Genomic DNA, 20,708 nt, shown 5'->3' with positions numbered 1-20,708 from the left:
ACTAATTAGCCAATCATATCTCGAGTTCCGAAATTAAAACTTTTCAATCAAGGTGTACGATTTCTATTATCACATAAATTAACAAACCCCCAAGATTGAACAAGACTTGGGAAAGAACCTCCTTTATTGTATTCCTATGATAAAGAGATTTATAGCGACGATGTTAATCAGGTGGCAAAGAACTAAGTTTGTTAAATTTGAACTGATTTTAGGTCGCCAAACAGTGATAATCCTTGTGCAAGATGCCTCGGGGCTGATATCTCGGCATATCGGGCGCACTGGGGCAGAACAGTAAATGACAACATATCAAAAACGTGTCACATTTTCATCCATATAATGGCTATCTGTTCCCTGGGGACCCGGTAGCTAGCAAACCAAACCGTCGATCCGCGTGTATGGAATTTCGGACGTTGACAATGTATTGTGGCTTTGCTGTGCAAGCCAGTAAGCATGTTTAACATTCTTTTTACAAACTGTGTTCTTGTGAGGAACAACGAGAGTTGATTTATGGCACGGAGTGGCGGGGAGTGCAGACCTTTCTACTGCCGAGAATGGGTCTACGAAAAAATCCATGCTTGCTTGGAAAGAAGAAAACATCAAGAGGATACCAAAACGAAGGGAGCTTTCATTCTAGGAGGGCCTGGCTCCGGCAAAACGACAATTTTTCGTGAACTTGTATCTCCAACCGCCAAGAAAGGCGTTCAGGTGGAACTTTCGAAGAAAGTTGTTGCCTACCACTTTTGCCAAGCCCAGAATGCGCTCTCTGTTTCCGTCGCGGACTTTATTTCAAGTCTTGCAAAGCAACTTGCTAAAGCAGAAGAGCTGAAAGCGTACGCTGCCAAATACAGCGACCCCCAAATTCAAAATCACCTGAAAAGTGAACATTGTATTCGAAACCCTGATCGTTCCTTCAAAGAAGGAATTCTGCTTCCTTTAAATTCGCTGTCGCCACCGCAAGATATCTTCTTAGTTGTGGTGGACGCCATTGATGAATCGTTCCTACATTCTTTCGATTCCGGTGTTGCGTCTGGCAGTCGAACTGTTGCCGAATTGATGGCCACCCATCATGACTTGCTACCTCCTTGGTTGTTTCTTGTTGTAAGTGCGAGAAAACAGTCGAAAACCGTTACAAGAATGTTCACCGGATTCCGAAAGTTAACTTTAGACGATCTTCGGAAAGCACACGTTGTCAAAGACATTCAACAGTACATTTTAAATCGCTTGGACGACGAACCCAGCTTGAGAAAACACTTGACTAGGGAGACGGCTGAAGCCTTTAACCAGCTCCATATCAAGAGCAATGGTTGTCTTCTTTATCTTGAAAAACTGTTGGATGGGGTGGTGGATGAATTTTTCACCCTGGACGAGACCCAAGACATTCCAGGAACATTGTCTGGCCTATACCTATGGCTTTGCAATAGGTTGTTCACAGAAGAACAAGTGGAAAAGATTCGCTCAGTACTGAATGTTGTGTTAGCAGCTCAAAGGCCACTAACTGATTCTGAAATGTTTCAAGCAGTCTGGATGAAAGATACTGAACTGACAACAGAACGCTTTTTGGAAACCCTTGACCTCATGTCGCACCATTTTCTAACTGAGAACAATGGTGCAAAGAGCATCTCTCATCTATCTTTTGCAGAGTGGCTCTTGGATGCAAAACACTGCACTGCGAAATTTCAATGCAATCCTGCAGATGGGCATGCGATGTTAGCCTTGCATTACACCCGACTCTCTCAAAGACAACAGCTTACACATCCTCATCAGCTTGCATTTCATTTGAGTCGGGCATCTTTCAGGGAGTTTTTCACCCAAGATCACCTTGCACTGTGGCTTCTTTGGAGTGGAACACAGATCACACACATCCAGCTTAATACAGATGCACTAAACCAAGAGGTTGCTCAACTTTTGCTTGATGCTGGTGCTAAAGTTAGTGAACTTGAGGACCAAGCTTCCTTGGTTCCTTTTGCACCAGAGACAGAAGATTCTGTCAAGGCGTTACTAGAGAAAGGAACCTCAGTGGATCGTGTTGATAGTTCTGGTCGTACATTGTTATGCAATGCTGCATTTAATGGAAATGTTGATGTAGTACGGCTTCTGATTAAACATGGCGCTAGTGTTAACTTCTCAGACACCTCCGGACAGTCGCCATTAATGCTAGCATCAAGACAAGGACACAGTGAAATTGCATATCTCCTTGTGAACTGTGGTGCGTCAGTAGATCATTGTGCTGATGATGGATGCACTGCATTAAGGGCAGCAGCCTCTGGAGGGCACTCTGATGTTGTCTCTGTTCTTCTGGATCACTCAGCACAAGTAGACCTGGCTGATGATGATCAGCGAACTGCTATGCGTGGAGCATCATGGGGTGGACACAGTGATGTTGTTTTGCAGCTCCTCCAACATGGAGCTGATCCAAATCTTGCCGATAAAGAGGGACGGACAGCACTAATAGCTGGTGCTTACATGGGTCATAAGAAAGTTGTGGAAATACTACTTGATTACAAAGCAGAAATCGATCATGCAGACAATGATGGCAGAACTGCTTTAGCAGTGACAGTTCTTTGTGTTTCGGCAAGTGAAAACCATGAAGCTGTTGTTGATCTTCTTCTAAAGCGTGGAGCAGAGGTGGATCACCCTGATTTTGATGGCTTAACACCACTTTGTGTTGCTGCCCTTGAGGGTTATTACAATGTTGCCAAGTTGTTAATAAAAGCTGGGGCAGATACTGGCCATTGGGACAGAAATGGACGGACACCCCTGTTTGCTGCAGCAGCTAATGGTCATTGTGACATTATAGATTTGCTCCTTGCAACAGCAGAAGGTACTTATAGTTACTTGTATTTCTGAAATGGTGAGGTTAAGTTTGTTTTGTACAGGAGAAAAATATCACTACATTGTGACTTAACTTGCAACGTATATCTGTCAGCAAACTCAAAATTGTAGTGATTTAAACAGCTGACAGTGTCAGTAAATGCTAGTGCTGTTTACCTTGTGCCAGGGTTTTTAGCCAGGATTTGAAAAGTGGGCATTCAAAACTTTGAGTGGGGCTTAAAGGTGTCACTCTCTTACTGTGTGACTATGTGAACAAGGACAGGTTGAAGAAAATGGGCCAATGAATTAGAACAATGGTGGGAATCTTTTGTGATAACTCTCAACAAGTGGGTGTACTTGGTGACACATGTGGTTTAAAGTAAGCTGATTGTCATGTACATGTACAGGGCTGTCATTAAGGGCCGTAAGCCATAACACCTGTTACGACTGAGTATGCTTGATTTTCCCTTGATGCTACGGGTGAAATTCCCTGTTGTTTAGAGAATTCACCCACAAAGTAACAAATTTGCTATGGGTGTGGAGAATAAGGTTACAGGTGACTAAGAAATTATTGACAACCCTGCATGTACACCAGGACATGTGCCTGTCATGTGTATTTGTATTTATGGAGAAATTAAACTTTGATCAGTGCATGTCTTGTTTGTTTCAGATGGTAAGCCAGATCCATCTGCTTGGGCTTCACCCAAGTTTTCAATGTTCCGGGCTGACCACAGTGGCTGGAACCCATTGATGGTGGCCGCAAATCAAGGTAGCATACAGGGCTGAAGTTAAGGACAATAACCCATGACACCTGTTGCACCTGACTATGTTTGAAATGCTTGATAGGCCCTTGATGCTGCAGGTGAATTTGCCTGTTGTTGGTATATTCACTCACCAAGCAACAAGTGTCATGTGTTACAGATGTGATGTGATTCAAAACGTAATGACAGTCGTTGCATTTCCTTCACTGAGAGATTTGTTCTACTTTTATACTAGCCTATTAAATTTCTCTCTCCCTATTATTTTCTTTTGGGAGTGTCATTGAGTAAAACTTGTGCACTCCGTACCATAACATAACTGGGAGGGTGGCTGCTTCCTCTGGATAGGATGCTGTTTTATCCCAGGTTCTTCCACCTTAGGCTAATTAGCAATTTGCAATAGTGGTGGAGATAAGTACTGCCCTGAACTAGCAATCAAACATGGACTGCAAAATGTGAAGTCCAACATGCTAACATTAGCAACCATGCCCTACTCAATCATGTTTTTCATGGTTGTTTAATCCATTTCTGTTGTTGCATGCCACTCATTTAGGTAGAATTTATAAAAAGGTAACTAAACAGTAATTAATACATATCATAGGTTAAAGCCACATAAGATGTAACTTAAGGAGATTTTGCGAAAAAAAATGTTTCTTAGTGGCTAGAGAGGATAAAATCGTCAATCAGAGGTAAATGAAGTGATGTTTGGTAAAGGCAAGAGTTTATCAATTAATGCTAATATCACATATGTCTGGATGTGTAAGAATGAAATTTTCATTTGATATTCAGGTCACAAAGATGCAGTAGTGTCACTCATAGAGGCAAGTCTTGATATCAATGCTCTAGATCCTGACGGGAGGTCTGCGTTGATGTTAGCAGCACAGGAAGGCCATGTTGATGCAGTGTCAGCACTTATTGAGCATGGTGCACCTATTGAACAGGCTTCCTCTGATGGGCGCACAGCCTTGCATTTTTCAGCAATGGAAGGTCACGAGGCTTGTGTCCAACATTTAGTCAGTCTTGGAGCAGATGTCAATCACCAGGACAGTCTCGGACGGACACCTCTCTTTGCTGTTTCTATCGAAGAGAACAAACCGATGGTTGAAGTTTTGTTAGATCTTGGTGCTTTTGTTGACAGCAGAGACATGGAAGGACGGACTCCACTTCATGCTGTAGCATGGAAGGGGTCTTATGAGTTGGTGGAACTTTTCCTGGACAGAGGAGCAGAAATAAATCATGCAGATTCCGAAGGACGAACAGCTTTAATGTCAGCGGCGTGGAAAGGCCATCTCTCTACTGTACAGTTGTTGATTCAAAAGGGTGCAAAGGTGGACAAGATGTCTCTGGAAGGTGCGACTACACTTTGTATTGCATCTCAGGAAGGACATGATGAAGTTGTACAGATTCTCCTTGAGCATGATGCTGACATGAATCATGCAGACAAGCTCGGAAGAACTCCAATGCAAGTGGCTTATGAAGCTGGTGAGTAATTTTGTTTTTAGGCCTGAGAATCATTTGTGTACTTTTGCCTCTTGACACAGCTTTTGAGTTAATTTGACCCTTGAAATTTTTATTCCTATAGCATGACCCATTACTGTGGGCTTGCAAAAATGAAGTCTTTGGCTTTGCATTTAGTTGCATGTAATGTATTTAATATTTGATTCTTCTTGGACTGGTGTGGTACAGGGGACATGGTGCTCTCCCACTCCCAAGAAATAACCTTTAGTTATCTCTTTTACTGCTCCCTCATAAGTTTCCCTATAAAGTGTTTGATTGAGTTATGGGATAGCAGTGAGAGAAGAAGAAAGAAGGGCAGAGGGCATTGTTTTTCAGGGGAGTTGTGGAGGTCACAACAATTATTATTGTAACCTTCACAACTTCTTCTAAAAACAACAACCTCTCTCTTTTCTCCCCCAAATTACAAAATCCCTAATTTTATAACTCCCCAAAGTTCTTAGCACTGCCTTGCCTAGAGTGCATCTTCTGAGGTCGAAATGTTCAAATTGCTCCAAAATGCTTCAATGGCTTTTAATTAATTGACTTCAGTGTTTTGATTTATTTCACAGTATTTCTTATTACTGCACTGAAAAACTGGGAAAGATTTTTTAGGTAGGGTAGGTCACTGTTTCTCTATAATTCCAGGTCACACAAGAGTAACAAAGGTCCTGGAAGCTTTCAGTGTAATGAGATTAAATGATGGAAACTTCACCAGCACATTGAAGAGGAAGCTGTCGTCAGCGCAGTCAGAGAGCAGCAGCACAGTGTCAAACAGTAGCCTTGCAGAAAAGCCTCGAAGGTCAGACAGCGTGTCATCCTCAAACAGCTCTGATTCTCCAGCTGAGTCAAGAAGAGACCTTGGAGTACCAGGTTCAGCTCATCAACTTGGACCAAATGGAGAAATTTTAGAAGAAAGGCGCTACTCTGCCAGCTTTCGCGATTTGCACACTGTTCAGCCGATCAAGGAGCCATGGAGTTCAGCCTGTCCTCCATACACGTCAGAATTGGATGTTATGAAACCACCTCCATATACAGAAAAGCCTGTTAGAACATCTCTTGTTGAAGATGATGTTGTTGCAAGCAAGCCTTCTCCAACTGGTAAACACAAGCAGTTTTCCTTGCTTCATAAGATGAAGCAAAAAGGGAAAAGTGCTTTTACTTCTAGTGGTTCTCATGGTCAGGACAAACATGGAAAGGTGGCAGGCAAGGCCAAAGGTCAGGGTGAAAAGCGCGGATTTTTCTCTGGTATCAAGCAGCGAGGTGTAAGTTCATCATATGGTGCCAGTTCGGCAAAATCCAGAGAAGGAAAAACTATGAACTCCAAAGGCTCAAATGAGTCACTGGAAACAAAAATATAACAAATGATGACTTTGGAAAAGTTTAAGTTTCCTAACTTGATCATAGTTGTGAAGTATCCTTCTCAGTGTGATATATTGTTTATACAATACATTAGATAACTAAGCAGTGATCTGTTTAAACCTCAGTTAACTATGTTTCATTTCTTAACTGCTACCAATACTGAGTTCTCTAGAGCTTGTCTTTATAGGTAGACTCCACAATGAGTTAAAGTGGGAAAAATGTGATTCATTCAATAGCAGTTTACTGTCAGTTGTAAAATCAGCTATTTCCAAATTGCCTTTTGCTAATCTGAATGAAACCATTGATATAAGAATGAGTCACTCATTTTCTTGCAAATTGAACTTATTTTCATATGAAAGAGTTTCACCCCTTTTCTAGTGAAGTCAAAGCCAGTATGTTTGAGGTAATTTCAAGTTTTATTGTCGCTACTATTAATCTATTAACTATTTTTCATCAAAGAGAGTCCCGAATGTTTTTGATTTGATAAGAATTGATTGAAAAAGCTATCTTGTCAAACTAGACAATTAACTCAACTGGGCAGTTTCTAGGAGGTTCCACTATTGGTGTGATGGATGATCCAAGTACATTTATGGCGTGTCTTAGTGATAGGATGACAGTTGTTTTAAGATGTCATAATCTTGCATAATATTGCCACCTCTTTTGAACACAATGATAGCATCACAAAGTTTGGCTAAAATGTGTATGAGGTTTTACAAAGGAGCATGATGGTATTTTAATGAAGAAACTGTTTTCTAATAATTGTTATTAGACTGTAAGCTCAATGTTTCTACTGATTTGTTCACTAAAACCACAATATGATTAAATCCCAAGGGACTGGGATAGGATGTTCTCTGTATTAATGACAAGGAGTTCTGTTTTCTACATTTTAATGTTAGTAGCTTTGGCAACAGGTCAGCGAAGCATAATATAAGAGTTTGTATGGAGAACTGTGGCTGATTAGAAGATGACATCTCCTAGTCTCCATACAAACTCTGGTGCTACACTTGGGTGACCTGTGCTTTGGCTGGGATGAAGAATACTGTCCTATTATTGAATGGGTCTTCGTTATATAGGGGTTCATTATAATGAGGGTTTCAATGTAGTTCCAAAGTTAATCGGAATCAAAAGCTTATTAACCCAGTCACTGATATATTGAATATTGTTCCACTTTTGGGAAATAATGTACAAGGATCATTGGCCCCATTTTCTCAGGCCCAATGATTGATAGAAAATGTTCATTCCCATTCTATGAAAGGTACCAATTTCTTCACTGTTACCTCTTACTAACCTTTGTTAGGAATTCTGTGGTGCTTTGTTACAGCTAACTGTCGGGCTATTATAGTTATCTGTATGATAGGCATCTATCGGCTTGAATTGCAACAGCCCATTCTAGTCACCTTTTAAATTCATCTGGTCATCAAAGGCTGTTGTCTCGTAGCTAGAAGACTAAATAAACATTCTTAACCCTAATTTATATTTGCCGGCCTTTTACTTGTGAATAGGCCTTGGAAGTTCAAATGAATATGGAAGATCTGTCTGTTGTTTAGAGTTTCCATCGTGCATGTATTTACTTATTGAAGTTGTTGACTATTTTTGTAGTCTGTTGCCTGCAAGGAATATAAAACCACAGCTATTAATTATAACAAATGGCAGCAGTTACAGCAGCAAACGAAAGCCTTTATTTAAAACATGTACGGTACATGGAATTTATCAATGAGAAAAATATCAAATATCAAAGCAGCAAAAGACTATATATATTTTTGCTGGTAGAGTTTGCTTTGTAATTTGCTCAGAAAATGGTGTTTTCAAATATAATTATTGATATTTTTAGAAACATATGTTTGTATAAAATTGAGTTTCAAGACAAGGCTACATAGTTTAGGTCTTAAGAGCTTATTATTATTATTTTTTATTATTTTTGTTGTTGTTTTGTTTTTTTTGGAGAGCTTATTTTAAAATTGATTCAAGGGTGGATATTACCCATCCTTAATACTAAGGATCATTGACTCAATTTTTTTGCAAACGAAAAGTCATTTATTGCGTGTTTATGTAGCATTAGGTAAATCACATATATAAAATTGAATACTGAATTTAAACATTTATTAGTACATAATTACTTTATAACATGATACATATTGGGTATTTTTTTTTGTCAAATGTGCCTATTAATAAAATTAAGGTTCTCAGCTTGAAGTAGTGAAGTATAATTTGTTGAATTTCAACAAAGCACAATTTACCATTTGGAGACCTGTCATGTAACCTTGTCAATCCTAAAAGAAGAAAAAGTCATTGCAAGAAATTAGTAAAATTGTCAATGAGAATTTTTCTGGCGGTTTGAACGTTTTCAATATTAAGAAGATTGATGTCAAAAAAGTGCTGGTTGGCAACTTTTCTTTCATTTTTAAGACCTGTCACTTACAGATACACCTTATTGGTCTCAAAGATGGCACCGAGGTGGGGCGGGGGGAGAGGATGCACTCCTAAACCTTTGGGTTGGGGGGTACTGTGCGCTTGAAACCATTGCCCTGTTTCAGACCAAACAATGTGATTTTCCCTCTATTATTCCTGATTATCCCTACCCTATTTCAGACCGGACTCAAAGTTAGCCGCCTTGTTTCAGACCATACCCTACCCAGGAATTCTGTCGACATTTTAGAAGAGGCCATGACGCGTGTGGACGATTGAGAAAACATTTGCTCAAAAATGGAGGTTATCTCATCCTGGTGCGTTTAAACGAGATTGAGCGAAACTACGGTATTTGTCCTACGGAGTTATATTACATAAGAGACCAACGCAAGATAAATAACCTAACTTAGCTAAAAAAATTTCGTTTAGGAAGGAAGGATGAGAAGAAATGACACCAAACACTGTTTGAAAATCTTTATTCGGTGAACCACGCAAACATAGATTGATTCATTTTCTAATCTTCATTGACGCGTTTGGGTTGCCTGTGGCTTGACACAAGAACTGAGTACATTTCGTTTTCACTCCCATACTGGTTACCAGTTTGCCATTTAAGGTACCGATGCTATTTGATTGACAGAAATTTAGATTCACTGCCAAAAGAATTTTTCTTTCAAATGTTGCATTTGTTAGTAACATCAATCAGTGAAAAAAAACAAACAAAAAGTCTTGGAACATAAAAAAAGAAAAAATGCTGGACTATTTTACTCTGTCATATATAACAGAAGTAAGTGTACACAGGTCGAACACCTCAGCTTCAGTTCTGTCCAAAAAGGTCAGAACAACGAAAGAACTGATTTGTATTTTTTTGTGAGCTATTTTCTCTACTTCGTGACTAACGTATATTTGTTGGTGCCAAGAATCATACAGCAACACTTGTTCTCTGATCTCCAGCCTTGTGAAGGTTCACGTCTCATAACTGATTAGTTAGCTCTACAAAATTATCTTTCTTATTTTAGCTCCTCTGTAAGCAATCGCCAAAGACCCCGCCGTTCTCGCACTACGAGCAGATAGGGAGTTATCTCCAAATCTTCTGCAGTTCGTCTTCTCCCTTCGGTGACTTCGGTCTCTTAAACTGAAAAGAACGATTCCAAAAACTAGTCTCAAACTGGGCTATCTACACGAAAGGGTTTTGAGTTTTATCCTTAATGATTAGTATTGTTTAATAAAATATAAATTATCAACAGCCAGCCCTATCGGGTTGTTCAAAGCCCGATTAAGCTAATCCAGAATTAGCGAGAATTTTGATTTCAGGTTTGTAACTTGTTGGTGAGATTTTTTGTTGACAATGTTTGTTATTCAGTTTTGAGACGGAGTAATCTCTAACTTCACCAAACATAAGAAGAGAAAAACACTTTTATGCAAGAAAAATAATACTTCAGTTAACTTTTAATCCTGGGTTAGCATTAACCGGCTCTCGAAACTTGAAGAAACTTCCAAGAGCAAAGCTTGGCAAACAGCGGCGAGAGAGAAAAATTGAGGGGAGCCGGGAGAAGGTAAGACGAGAAGCGAAAGAATACCAGTGCATTTTAACTGCTGTCGTTTAATTTGTCATACTAGTTAATATAGTAATAAAAAAGTTTTTGTGTAGTAATCGATCCAGGTCGGTCAAACCACGGAGAAAAAAAATCGGCCAATATGATATATCTTCACAACAATGGGGGAACAGATGCCACTGAACTGATTAAACTCAGCATAAAACTAGTTACCCTACGAGCAGTCTCCTCCGAAAGCTAGGTAAAAGGTAGGCAAACTCTCTTTAAGAAAGCTGATTTCCAGAAGAGGCGTGTGGAGTGTTCTTTAATCTTCTTGACTCTGTTCGTTGGATAATAATAAATAGTAAATAAATAAATATTTATATAGCGCCTATCCATGCCTGCTCTAGGCGCTGTACAATTCGCCAAAATGAGCTGTACTAATCTTAATAATTAAAAATGTGCATTTAAGAAAGTAATAGAAAGTAAAAATCGCTAAGAATAATAAGTTTTCTTAAAAAGATGAGTTTTGAGTTTAGAATTAAAAGAACTTAGATTGTCACATGAGCGGATAGAAACAGGTAGACTGTTCCAGAGTTCAGGAGCGGAAACGGCAAAAGCTCGAGACCCATACGTCTTCAGGTGAAAATTCGTGGGGTTAAGAAGTAATAAGTGTGATGATCGGAGGATTCTGGAAGGTTGGTAGTACGCTACTAGATCTTGAATGTAGACAGGAGATTGTTGATGAAGAGCCTTAAAGGTAAGTAACATAATCTTGAATTTAATGCGTTCAGAAACAGGAAGCCAGTGTAATTCTTTCAGTATTGGAGTGATGTGGTCGTACTTTCGGGAACAGGTGACAAGTCGGGCAGCAGCGTTCTGAACAGACTGGAGCTTTTTTGAAGCACCCTTCGGTACATTGTACAAATGAGAGTTGCAGTGGTCGAGTTTGGAAGACACAAAAGCATGGACCAGGATCTCGGTGGTTTTCGTAGATAAGAATTTCCTTATCCGGGAGATGTTGCGCAGATGATAAGAGGCTGATTTACAAATAGAACTGATATGCGGAAGCATAGTCATGGTACTGTCAAATATCACACCGATGTTTCTAGCAAATTGAGATGGCTGAATAAAAAACAACTTTAAAACAGGTATTATTTCTGGAGAATTTGATCGAGTTTAAAATTGCACCAAGAGATTATGATCGTGTTCTCTTGACGCCACATAGGTGCGGCGCGAAAAGGTTTTTGGGTTTTAAGCCGGTTTAGTCCAAAATCTTAATAGGCTAGGGTAAGAGCTTTGATAAGAACGCTGCAAATTCCAACTCAGATTACCGGGGAATTACCCCACGACTTTTTCGATGACCGTAAGTTGATCATAGAGGGCCTCCCAGGGGTTTCGGGGAACAAGGGAACATGATCATTTATTTCAAAGGAACAAAGGATATGTTTGTGATTAACTTGAGGGAACAAAGGGTATCTCTCCTATTCGAGGGAACTTTGACATTAAAAAAATAGCGAACAATGAAGTTCATTGTTAGGGAGCAAAAGGGAAATTTTCAAGGGATCAAGGGAATATGCTTCCTCCTCTGGAAGGCCCTCGTCATACAATTGCTCAAGCAAGCGCTCGTAAAAGAAAACTCTGATGCTGTGACGGAGCTGATTACCTTCCCCACGACAAGACCAGTCAATAAAAAAAAAAATAAAAATGAATAACAATTGATCTAATGAACATTGTTTTAGCCAAATTACCTGTTTTACGTCTGCCCAGCTGGCTGAAGATTATAGGGAAAATACTGATATTTATATTGAATTTTTAAATATCCGAGAAACATACCTCCTCTGTGCGATTACCCTGTGAGTAGAGTTACCTTTGTCCTCGTGGATTAGTGACGGAGCCGATCTCATGACAAGTTAGTTTCTTCTGCGACCAGCTTCTCAAAAAAAACGCGGTTGACGTGGGCAAACTCACAATATTCTGACAACAGTGAAACTGCGAGATACGGACACGAATAGGGAAGTCTGACCTTCACTTTAGCAAAACCTCACCGTGGCTTAACGTATTTGGCCGATCATCGCTGCAAAAAAAAAAAAAAAGCTGTTGGAGCATAAATATCACCCTTTTCTCAGACGTAATTCCTCCATCGGGATAGACTTCCACGTCTTCAATTCAAGCATGCAGGCATTTGCACCATTTCAGGTTAGTACGCCGAAGACAGTTTATCAACTAGAAGAAAATTGATTCGAGGATCATGGGTTTGTACTAGGTGTCTTTTCCTTATTTCCTTATGTACGCGCGTTGTGTGTTAGCTGTTAAAATAAGCCCAGTCTCTATAATAATAATAATCCCCTATTGAAAAGAAACAGGCCCACTCTTCGATGCTCATTAGAGAGGTAATGCTAGTATTAAAATGAAAGCACGCTTTCAGTCTCTAATCCGTGAGCTCTTGGCCGTGATTTACAACATACCAGGTACGTTTTACACCCATTTTACAATGTCATTATTTGGACCAGGGGTGGTAGGTAAAATTTAAACTTTCCCGGTAAGCATCACCGTCGCGGTCCCGTCGCGGTTCCTATCGACACTTCCGGGGGCCATATGCAAGTTACATGAAGTGTCTGATGGATTTCGTGGGAGTTTCAAAACATCAAAGATGGCGACCTCGTCAGCAACTTTTCCGTCCCTTCTTCCGCGTGTCGCTGACGATCTATGGTTCACTTTGGAAAAGAAATCAGACGATGACGCTGCTTTGACTAAAGAAGAAGAAGAATATGCTGCCTCGGTGTGTTGTATTATTTTTGCCTCGCTGTGCAGATCTAGATCGTAGCATCGCGCATCACGTTTAATATTTCTCAAAGTTGACGACAAATTGTAAGCATTTAGCTCCTAACTCATGGGAAAGCACTATGGGGAAAGCAAGTGCCTGGGTATTCTGTTCCTTCAATGATTTCCCAGCAGCCTAAAGATCTGTGTGTTATTGTAACATTTTCTCCAAAGTCCATGCATATAATCTACAACCATGGACAAGTTTAAGTGTTGGTAAGAACGAAAAGGTAGCAATAAAAGGTTGACTGTACAGTTTACACAGCTAAATTATTTAAAGCTCACTAATGTTGGGGTGGTGAATGTTACCAAGAAAATAGTGGATCGTGGAAATCTTTGATATCAGCTCGAAATCTCGGAAACCTTTGTGATGAGCCATGGAATCTCGTCTTTGTGTGTTACTGTTTTGTACTCTAAAATCGTTGAAGTTAGAATTTCAGATTTTCAAACAAATGTCTTGGGCTCTCGGCAAGTCTCGAGTTTCACCATTCGTCACCCCTCTGTGTAATAAATGATATTTCTTTGGTAGCTCAAGAAGATCCTAGATAAGGGCAGTGACATTCTTCCAATCGGTACCACCAAAACCAAAGACAAGCAAGAGGTAAGCTTAAAATGGAACATTCCCTTTTATATATATAATAAGGCCAATAACTCTTGCATTTTGATTGGTTCTAACTGATGATCTGTTGGAGGACAGACATATAGATGAAGTCATAATTAAACAGTTTTTTTTTTGTTTCTTTATCATGTAAAAGAGATAGATTTCACGTTGCCATGCGTCTGTTCAGTAATAGATCACAGAAGATATCAAAATGTGGTAAAAACACCCATGACACACTCACCTAACAACTCATGTGCCACTTTTTTGTTCTTGACACATTTTGATGTCATCTGTTATCTATTACTGAACAAATCCATGGCAAGATGGAACCTATTTTTTTAAAAAAGGAAAATTCCACCTTCTTATTCTAACTAACCCACTAACAGGAAATACCAATCAATTGAAATCGGTCATGGATTATGAATCAATAAAATCAACATTTTTTTTTATAATTTTTGTTATATGTGATTGTTTTAATAAAAATCAATGTGAAGTGGTAATCACACACAAAGACTTCTATTGACTTTTTTATTTCTATGCATGATGAATAATGGATTGCATCAGGATTCCATTACATACCCTGGCAGTGGCTTGCATGCAATAATGATCCATTATGTCCAAAGATACTGTAGAAAGTTTATCTTTTATTCCAATATTATTCAACCGAGTTAAAGTTTCCCTAGAGGTATTCCCGGAAGTATTGGTTGACTAGCATAGGATGGTACAGGAAGTTTAACTATTATTAATTTTGAGTCTTTTAGTACTGTTTTTAGTTAAGTTCTCAATGAAAATACCAGTAGGCAAAATCAGTGGAAATCACTTATCCCACTCAACATAATTGCAAATTTAATTTTATGATTTTCAAATATAATTCGACTGTTTTCATCAATCTTTACAGTAACTGGAATCATTCATTTTCATTAATATTGGTATCACAGGCTAACTGTGATACTGGTAACTGTGAATGTATACATTTGAGAAGATCTGGATCAGGATTTGTCATCTAAGACCACTGGATCATAGGGCATTGAAAGAACCGACAAATCCTTGTCCAGCGAGGAATTATTGGTTCTTCAGATGCTCCGTGATCTAGCAGGAGATCTTAGATAATAAATCCTGATCTGGCTCCTCGAGGAATGCACCCCAGGGCAGGGCTATTCTGACTTTTTTGTCTCCCTGGAGTGTCGTCCACATTATAAAGGGGACACAGATTTATTAAAATTTTGGCATGTAGTTTTATTTTTCTTAAAAAATAAGGAATTATAGACTGAGGTAATGTTCAGTTTGGAAACTACAGTGGAACCTTGATTTAACGAAGTCGCTGGGGACCGGCCGAATTTGTGCGTTAAATCGAGGGTTCGTTATATCGAAAACCTCGATATAACGAATTTGAGGGGAAACAACCAAAATGTTCGTTATATTGAGGTCATAGTTAATGACTGATTTGTAACACAAGTGACTTCTGTCACGCAATTCAATGCAATTTTTGTCACCCAGAAGTACCGTGTTTTGAGATGCAATTCATTGAGTATGGTGGCTTTCAGTATCAATTATATTCACTTTTGAGGAGATGTGCAGCTTTTGTTTACAAAAGAATGACACTTTCAGAGTAGCTATTTAAAAATGTTGCAACATAGAGGTTACACAGAAAATTGTCTATGTAAACAAGGAAACGGGCTTTAGTGTTGTTATGTTGCACTACCCAACATTTCCGGATTTCAAAGAAGATAGAGCAGAAGTTAATTGATGTCAAAATACTATAGTGCCAATGTCTATGACAGATAATAAGCCGTTGACTGAAAGGTTGCTGTGTCTTTACCATAAGGATTACAAGGATTTGTTGACTGTTGATCTGTTCAACGTTTATCTTCTGTCGCATACTGACCTTGTAATTCGTTATATCGAGGTAGATTTTACATTTGGGCTTCTGGATTATGTTCGTTATATTGAAGAATTCGTTATATCGAGGTTCGTTATATCAAGGTTCTATTCCATACATTTTACTGTAACTTTGGCCGGGACATAGAACATCGTTCATTATATCGGGGACTTTGTTAAATAGAGGTTCGTTAAATCGAGGTTCCACTGTATTCAAAATGTTTCAGCCCCTTCCTCTTGACACAATTTTTGAAGTTTTTGTAAAAATCCTTGGTAGAGACTTGATGAAGATGATGATGAGATTGAGGATGATGATGATGATTCAGCTGAGGAAATTGAAGATGAAACCGATGAGTATGAAAGCCCTGGCACTCCTGATGTGGAGTCTGTTGAAGGAGAGGTAACTATTCACAGTTGTTTTAACAATTCAGTTTCTCACTAGTGTTATAATACTGGTAGTAATTTGAATTTTTGAGCTTCCTTTAGGACTTGGGGCATTGTTATTATACGTACATGTACCCACACAGTTTAAATTAAGCAAAAACCAGGGCCCAATGAATGGTGGGATGTGGGATGAAAGAACTTTTGGTTGGACAGGAATTAGCTCACATTGAAAGGCAGGATGGGGGATACTTTAAAAATTGAGAGCAGAATGGATTGAAAACAGAAAATCTCACATCACGAACATAACACAGAGAACTACGACTCACTTAAACCAGGTGGGTTTGGGATAAACATTCTGAGTGGGGTGGGATGGCGGATTGATCCCAAAATGGCACATTTGTTCATTATTCACTGCCTTTCACCATTGCTGTTCCTAGGTAGACATGGAGTCAAGTCTAATTTAGATCATGTTGCAACATGTTTCGTTTGAGAGCAAGGAAGAAAATAATTTTCAGTAGGTGCAATCATACCTCACACGGGCTGAAAATAGAAATGAGAGGGAACACAACCAAGAAAGATTCCTGCAGCCTACATTCATCATGTTATCATCTATTGGGCACCAACTGACAGCATATGGCTAATAATAATATTGTTATTAGAAAATAGTCCAAAGAAAATACGCTTGCTGATTGGTTTAAAATTGTTTCTGTTAAACAATTAGATTATGAGCTCGAGATTTCTATCACACAATAGAAATCTCAACCCCATAATCTAATTGTTTTAGTATAAATCAACTAGTTGTTCAAAACTTTATCGAAATCCTCTTCACAGACACTTTGAAAATGCCAAGAAGTGGCTCTCATTTTGTTAACAAGGGCATACTACTACACTACTCACCATTTATCACAGAATAGGTAGTAGCGTAGCCAATCAGAGATTGGCATTCTTGATAGAATGCTAGTAGATTTATACTAAAACTCGATAGAAACACTAGTCTCCTCCGTAGCCATTATTTGGGATGTCAAGCAAAGCGTTGTGTGACATCAAGCAAAGCGTTGTGTGACATCCCCAAAAAATGGCTGCGGAGACTATAGAAATACAGAACTAGCACAAGCTGTTGATGAAATGATGCTGCGAGCAAAGAGAATTAACATTTTTGATGATTGTCATGGAATTCTCTAAAAGAAATAGAAAACATGTTCTCCGTGTTTCTATCACATTTTAGTATAAATCTACTAGCAATCTATCAAAAAAGAAATCTCGAGCTCATAATTTAATTGTTTAATAGACACACAAGTGGAAGTTTGAGCGAACTTCAAAAAGTTGTGGAAACACTCGCCTGTTGGCTTGTATTCCCACAGCATTTCTCATTCTCCCACACTTCTTGTCACATTTCTATAGCACGATAGAAACACAGTACATGTTTCCTATTTCTAAAGTAGTCTGCAGACTCCTTGGGTTAATTATCTTACTTCAAGGAAGCATTCAGCGATCAATTTTAGTAACATGCTACTGGACCCTACTGGCCTTAGGCCTTTTGTTAATTTGATTTTTAAGGACAATGTTATTAAAAGAATACTTTCTTATGGAATTGCAACAGGGAATAATCTTCTGGACAAAATGAAAGTCACACTGTCTGGGAAAAGCCATCTTGTCAAATACGGTATTGACACCACTTGATAAAAGGGGGTGACTGACCATCGTGGTGTCCTATACCTTAAATAAAGTAATTGTATAAACATCAAAATTCAATATGGTGAAATAGTGAGGCTATATATAGTTTTAAAATTAACTTCAGCTGCAGGGTTAGAACACGATCATTCTTCTGGCTACACCACATCCCCCTTTTTTAGCTTGTTTGGATTGGCAGAGGACCTTATCCACCCCTGCTGATCCTATATGTAAATTGCTCCTCCTCCACATAACAGCCTTTCATTACCCCAGATGCACTTATTATATGCAAGTGTCATCTAAAAAAAGGGCCCCTGTACTACATTGAAATCCAGACTTCACAAACCCTCAATATCTTAGGCTGCATCCAAAATTCAAACCAAGTCATTTCTGAATCCTGTCAGGCGAAATGAAGACTGAAAACTGCAGTCTGCAGACCAGGTGTAAATGTAGACTGAGGGTAAAAATTAATGCAGACTTTTTAAATAAACGGATCATTTGTACTAAAGGCATCCCTGGTCAAATGTTGGTCGATCCCCTCAGTATCAATATCCTTGATTGATCGATAATCTATCTACATTTTGATCGTTTCTTGGTCAACACTAGACCGACACTCAATCAACCTCTTGATCAACACTTGATCAACAGTTGGCCAAGTGTTGACCGACTCATACTTATTGATCTACACTTGATGGCAGGTCTGCGAAAATTATTTGATTCTCAACCGACACATCGATCGAGTGTTGACCGAATGTTGAGGTGTGTCGATCGAGGGTATTGATCTACACTCGACCCCAATGTCTTTCGCACGCATGATCGAAGTATATATTGGAATATTTCAATTATCTAGTGCCAACTGTAAACAGGGTTATTTGGGTTAATTGGTTAGCCTGAATAGCACTCTGGCTAGCCTGAATTATGCCCCAGTTAACCTGCTTACAGTTTGTTTACTGTTAGCTTTTGATGATGAAAATAACACGATTGAGCTGAGAAGTCAACATTTTACCCCAATCTACAGCCACAGGTTGCATTTTACACTAAACATTTCTGCATCTATTTCACCCTAATATTAAACTCTCACTTTCCTAAACAAAACTTCATTTTGCTTAGGGGTTCAAGGTTTTGGTACTCTTAACAGGCTCAAAAGGGTCAGGTGTGTGAATTGTGAAAATGCAAATATTACAGTAGGTAGTCAACAGGCAGAAGGATGCTAACCATGAAAAAATAGCAAAACACAGAAAAATGTTATAGGAGCTACATGACAGTTTGCATATAGTGAAAAGTTTAACCTCATCTTTCAAATTCATCGTTTGTAATCTGTGTCAATCTTCTCCATCCTTGATCCTTTATGGTTTATCATTATCTCTTTGGTGTTTTTCTATCTCATTAAACTGTTATTTTCAGGTTTCCTACCATTTAAAGGTAATTTTGTATGTGGCCAAAATAATTCAAAATAGCATGATGGAGCCCCTTAAACCTACAATTGTTTTCAGACATCATACACATTTAAAAAGACCATATTGATACTCCAGGTTTAAAAACTGCAGTGTAGTTGTGTGGAAAAGTTAGTTACCTGCTGTGTAGTTTTCAAGGCTAGAAAAATCCTTGTGGCATATGTTTTGGGGATGTAGGTCGTTTGGCCTGCAAGTCAAGCCCCTAGCTCCCAGCCAGAAGATTAGCCCCTATTCAGGCTTACACAGAATGAGAAAATGATTGGATACCTGCTTCTTAACCACCCTACAGTTTTGACAATGTTAAAAAAAAATTATGAACTGCAAATTATGCTGTTATTTACAAGTGCCCTTCGAAGTAAGGTGCAATAAGATTTAAGCTGACTGCACTTTCAAACCAATATAAGTTTGAATACAGCTAAGGAAGACGGCAATTTTCGATATACTCGTTCCATGAACCGATATAAACAATGAATACGTCGTTTTTCTTTAAGAATAGTTTTACTTTTTATCGGAACGATCTGACCATAACCGCCGAAGAGATCGCCAATGCCGTTAACGGTTTTGGCGCCTAATTACAAATTCACTAAAGAAAACGTCTAAAAGTACGATCATTCATGTTGATATCGACTTTTGTAAGATTTGGTGGCTCCTAAAGGAGCCGTTGTATGAAGTTTTCGAGAAGATCTAGTATTCTTGGCTCTGTGAGGAGGTCTTCCCGCCTTTTTTGTCGGTCTTCTTGGGCAACAGAACGGCTTGGATGTTTGGCAAAACACCGCCTTGAGCGATCGTTACTCCGGCAAGAAGCTTGTTCAATTCTTCATCGTTGCGGACAGCGAGCTGAAGGTGACGAGGGATGATTCTTGATTTCTTGTTATCGCGAGCAGCGTTGCCCGCCAATTCCAAGATCTCGGCGGACAGGTATTCAAGAACAGCGGCAAGATATACGGGTGCTCCAGCTCCAACTCGCTCAGCGTAGTTACCTTTGCGAAGGAGACGGTGGATTCTGCCGACAGGGAATTGCAGCCCAGCTCGAGATGAGCGACTCTTCGATTTGGTTCCCTTCGCTTTACCTTTTCCGCGTCCAGACATGATTCGCACTGATACTACTATCGTCGTGAAAACTGTAGCAAATAATGTCTGCTGTGAAAGAATTTTCAGTTTTATAGCATTGCCAAGGATCGAAATGCACCAATCAGATGTTTTCTTTTATCTTACGTTCGACCAATGGCAACATTTGCATGCTTCCTCAGAGGTTCGCACTAATTATGCAGCTATCATCAGACGCAAAGCTTGGCAAAAATTGTCAAAATTACGGCAAAAAGTTCGATTGTGGAAGAATTTAGACTAGAGGTAACATTTCATACGCGTACGCCCGCTCAGTGTGTTTGTATCTTTTGTTTGCTACTTTATTTACGGTCGTGTTTCGTTGGAAGGAAGATCGTTATTGCTTTAGCGCCTAGGTCTTTTCAATTTCGTTAAGGTCATACAATGCGTGCAAAGGTCTCGATATTACACAATGAATATTAATATCTGG

At 39.2% G+C, this 20,708-nt stretch overlaps 2 protein-coding genes and 1 pseudogene across 2 annotated transcripts; 2 read left to right on the top strand and 1 right to left on the bottom strand.

Moving 5' to 3' along the window:
- Positions 1-111: 111 nt before the first annotated feature.
- LOC145496793 (uncharacterized) lies at positions 112-8,670 on the top strand. The gene is made up of 4 exons (XM_081476539.1): positions 112-2,821; positions 3,482-3,580; positions 4,359-5,051; positions 5,712-8,670. Exons 1-4 carry the CDS (start codon positions 508-510, stop codon positions 6,422-6,424), a joined length of 3,819 nt encoding a protein of 1,272 aa, XP_081332665.1. The 5' UTR covers positions 112-507; the 3' UTR covers positions 6,425-8,670.
- A 3,778-nt stretch (positions 8,671-12,448) lies between these two features.
- Positions 12,449-17,088, top strand: LOC145496933 (uncharacterized). The gene is made up of 4 exons (XM_081476700.1): positions 12,449-13,145; positions 13,716-13,787; positions 15,943-16,065; positions 16,487-17,088. The coding sequence occupies exons 1-4, from the start codon at positions 13,017-13,019 to the stop codon at positions 16,511-16,513; spliced, it is 351 nt and encodes a 116-aa protein (XP_081332826.1). The 5' UTR covers positions 12,449-13,016; the 3' UTR covers positions 16,514-17,088.
- Positions 17,089-19,192: 2,104 nt separating this feature from the next.
- Positions 19,193-20,319, bottom strand: LOC145496932 (histone H2A pseudogene; annotated as a pseudogene).
- Between the last annotated feature and the right edge of the window lie 389 nt (positions 20,320-20,708).

This window comes from Orbicella franksi, chromosome 9, assembly GCF_964199315.1.
Source record: "Orbicella franksi chromosome 9, jaOrbFran1.1, whole genome shotgun sequence".
In the NCBI taxonomy this organism is placed as follows: Eukaryota; Metazoa; Cnidaria; class Anthozoa; order Scleractinia; family Merulinidae; genus Orbicella; species Orbicella franksi.
This window is presented reverse-complemented; position numbering and strand designations above follow the sequence as displayed.

Coding starts and splice junctions, on each gene's coding strand:
- LOC145496933 (XM_081476700.1), top strand. CDS start 13,017: ATGGCGACCTCGTCAGCAACTTTTCCGTCCCTTCTTCCGCGTGTCGCT. Junction 13,146..13,715: donor AAGAAGAATATGCTGCCTCG/GTGTGTTGTATT, acceptor TTTCTTTGGTAG/CTCAAGAAGATCCTAGATAA. Junction 13,788..15,942: donor AAACCAAAGACAAGCAAGAG/GTAAGCTTAAAA, acceptor AATCCTTGGTAG/AGACTTGATGAAGATGATGA.
- LOC145496793 (XM_081476539.1), top strand. CDS start 508: ATGGCACGGAGTGGCGGGGAGTGCAGACCTTTCTACTGCCGAGAATGG. Junction 2,822..3,481: donor GCTCCTTGCAACAGCAGAAG/GTACTTATAGTT, acceptor TGTTTGTTTCAG/ATGGTAAGCCAGATCCATCT. Junction 3,581..4,358: donor GATGGTGGCCGCAAATCAAG/GTAGCATACAGG, acceptor TTTGATATTCAG/GTCACAAAGATGCAGTAGTG.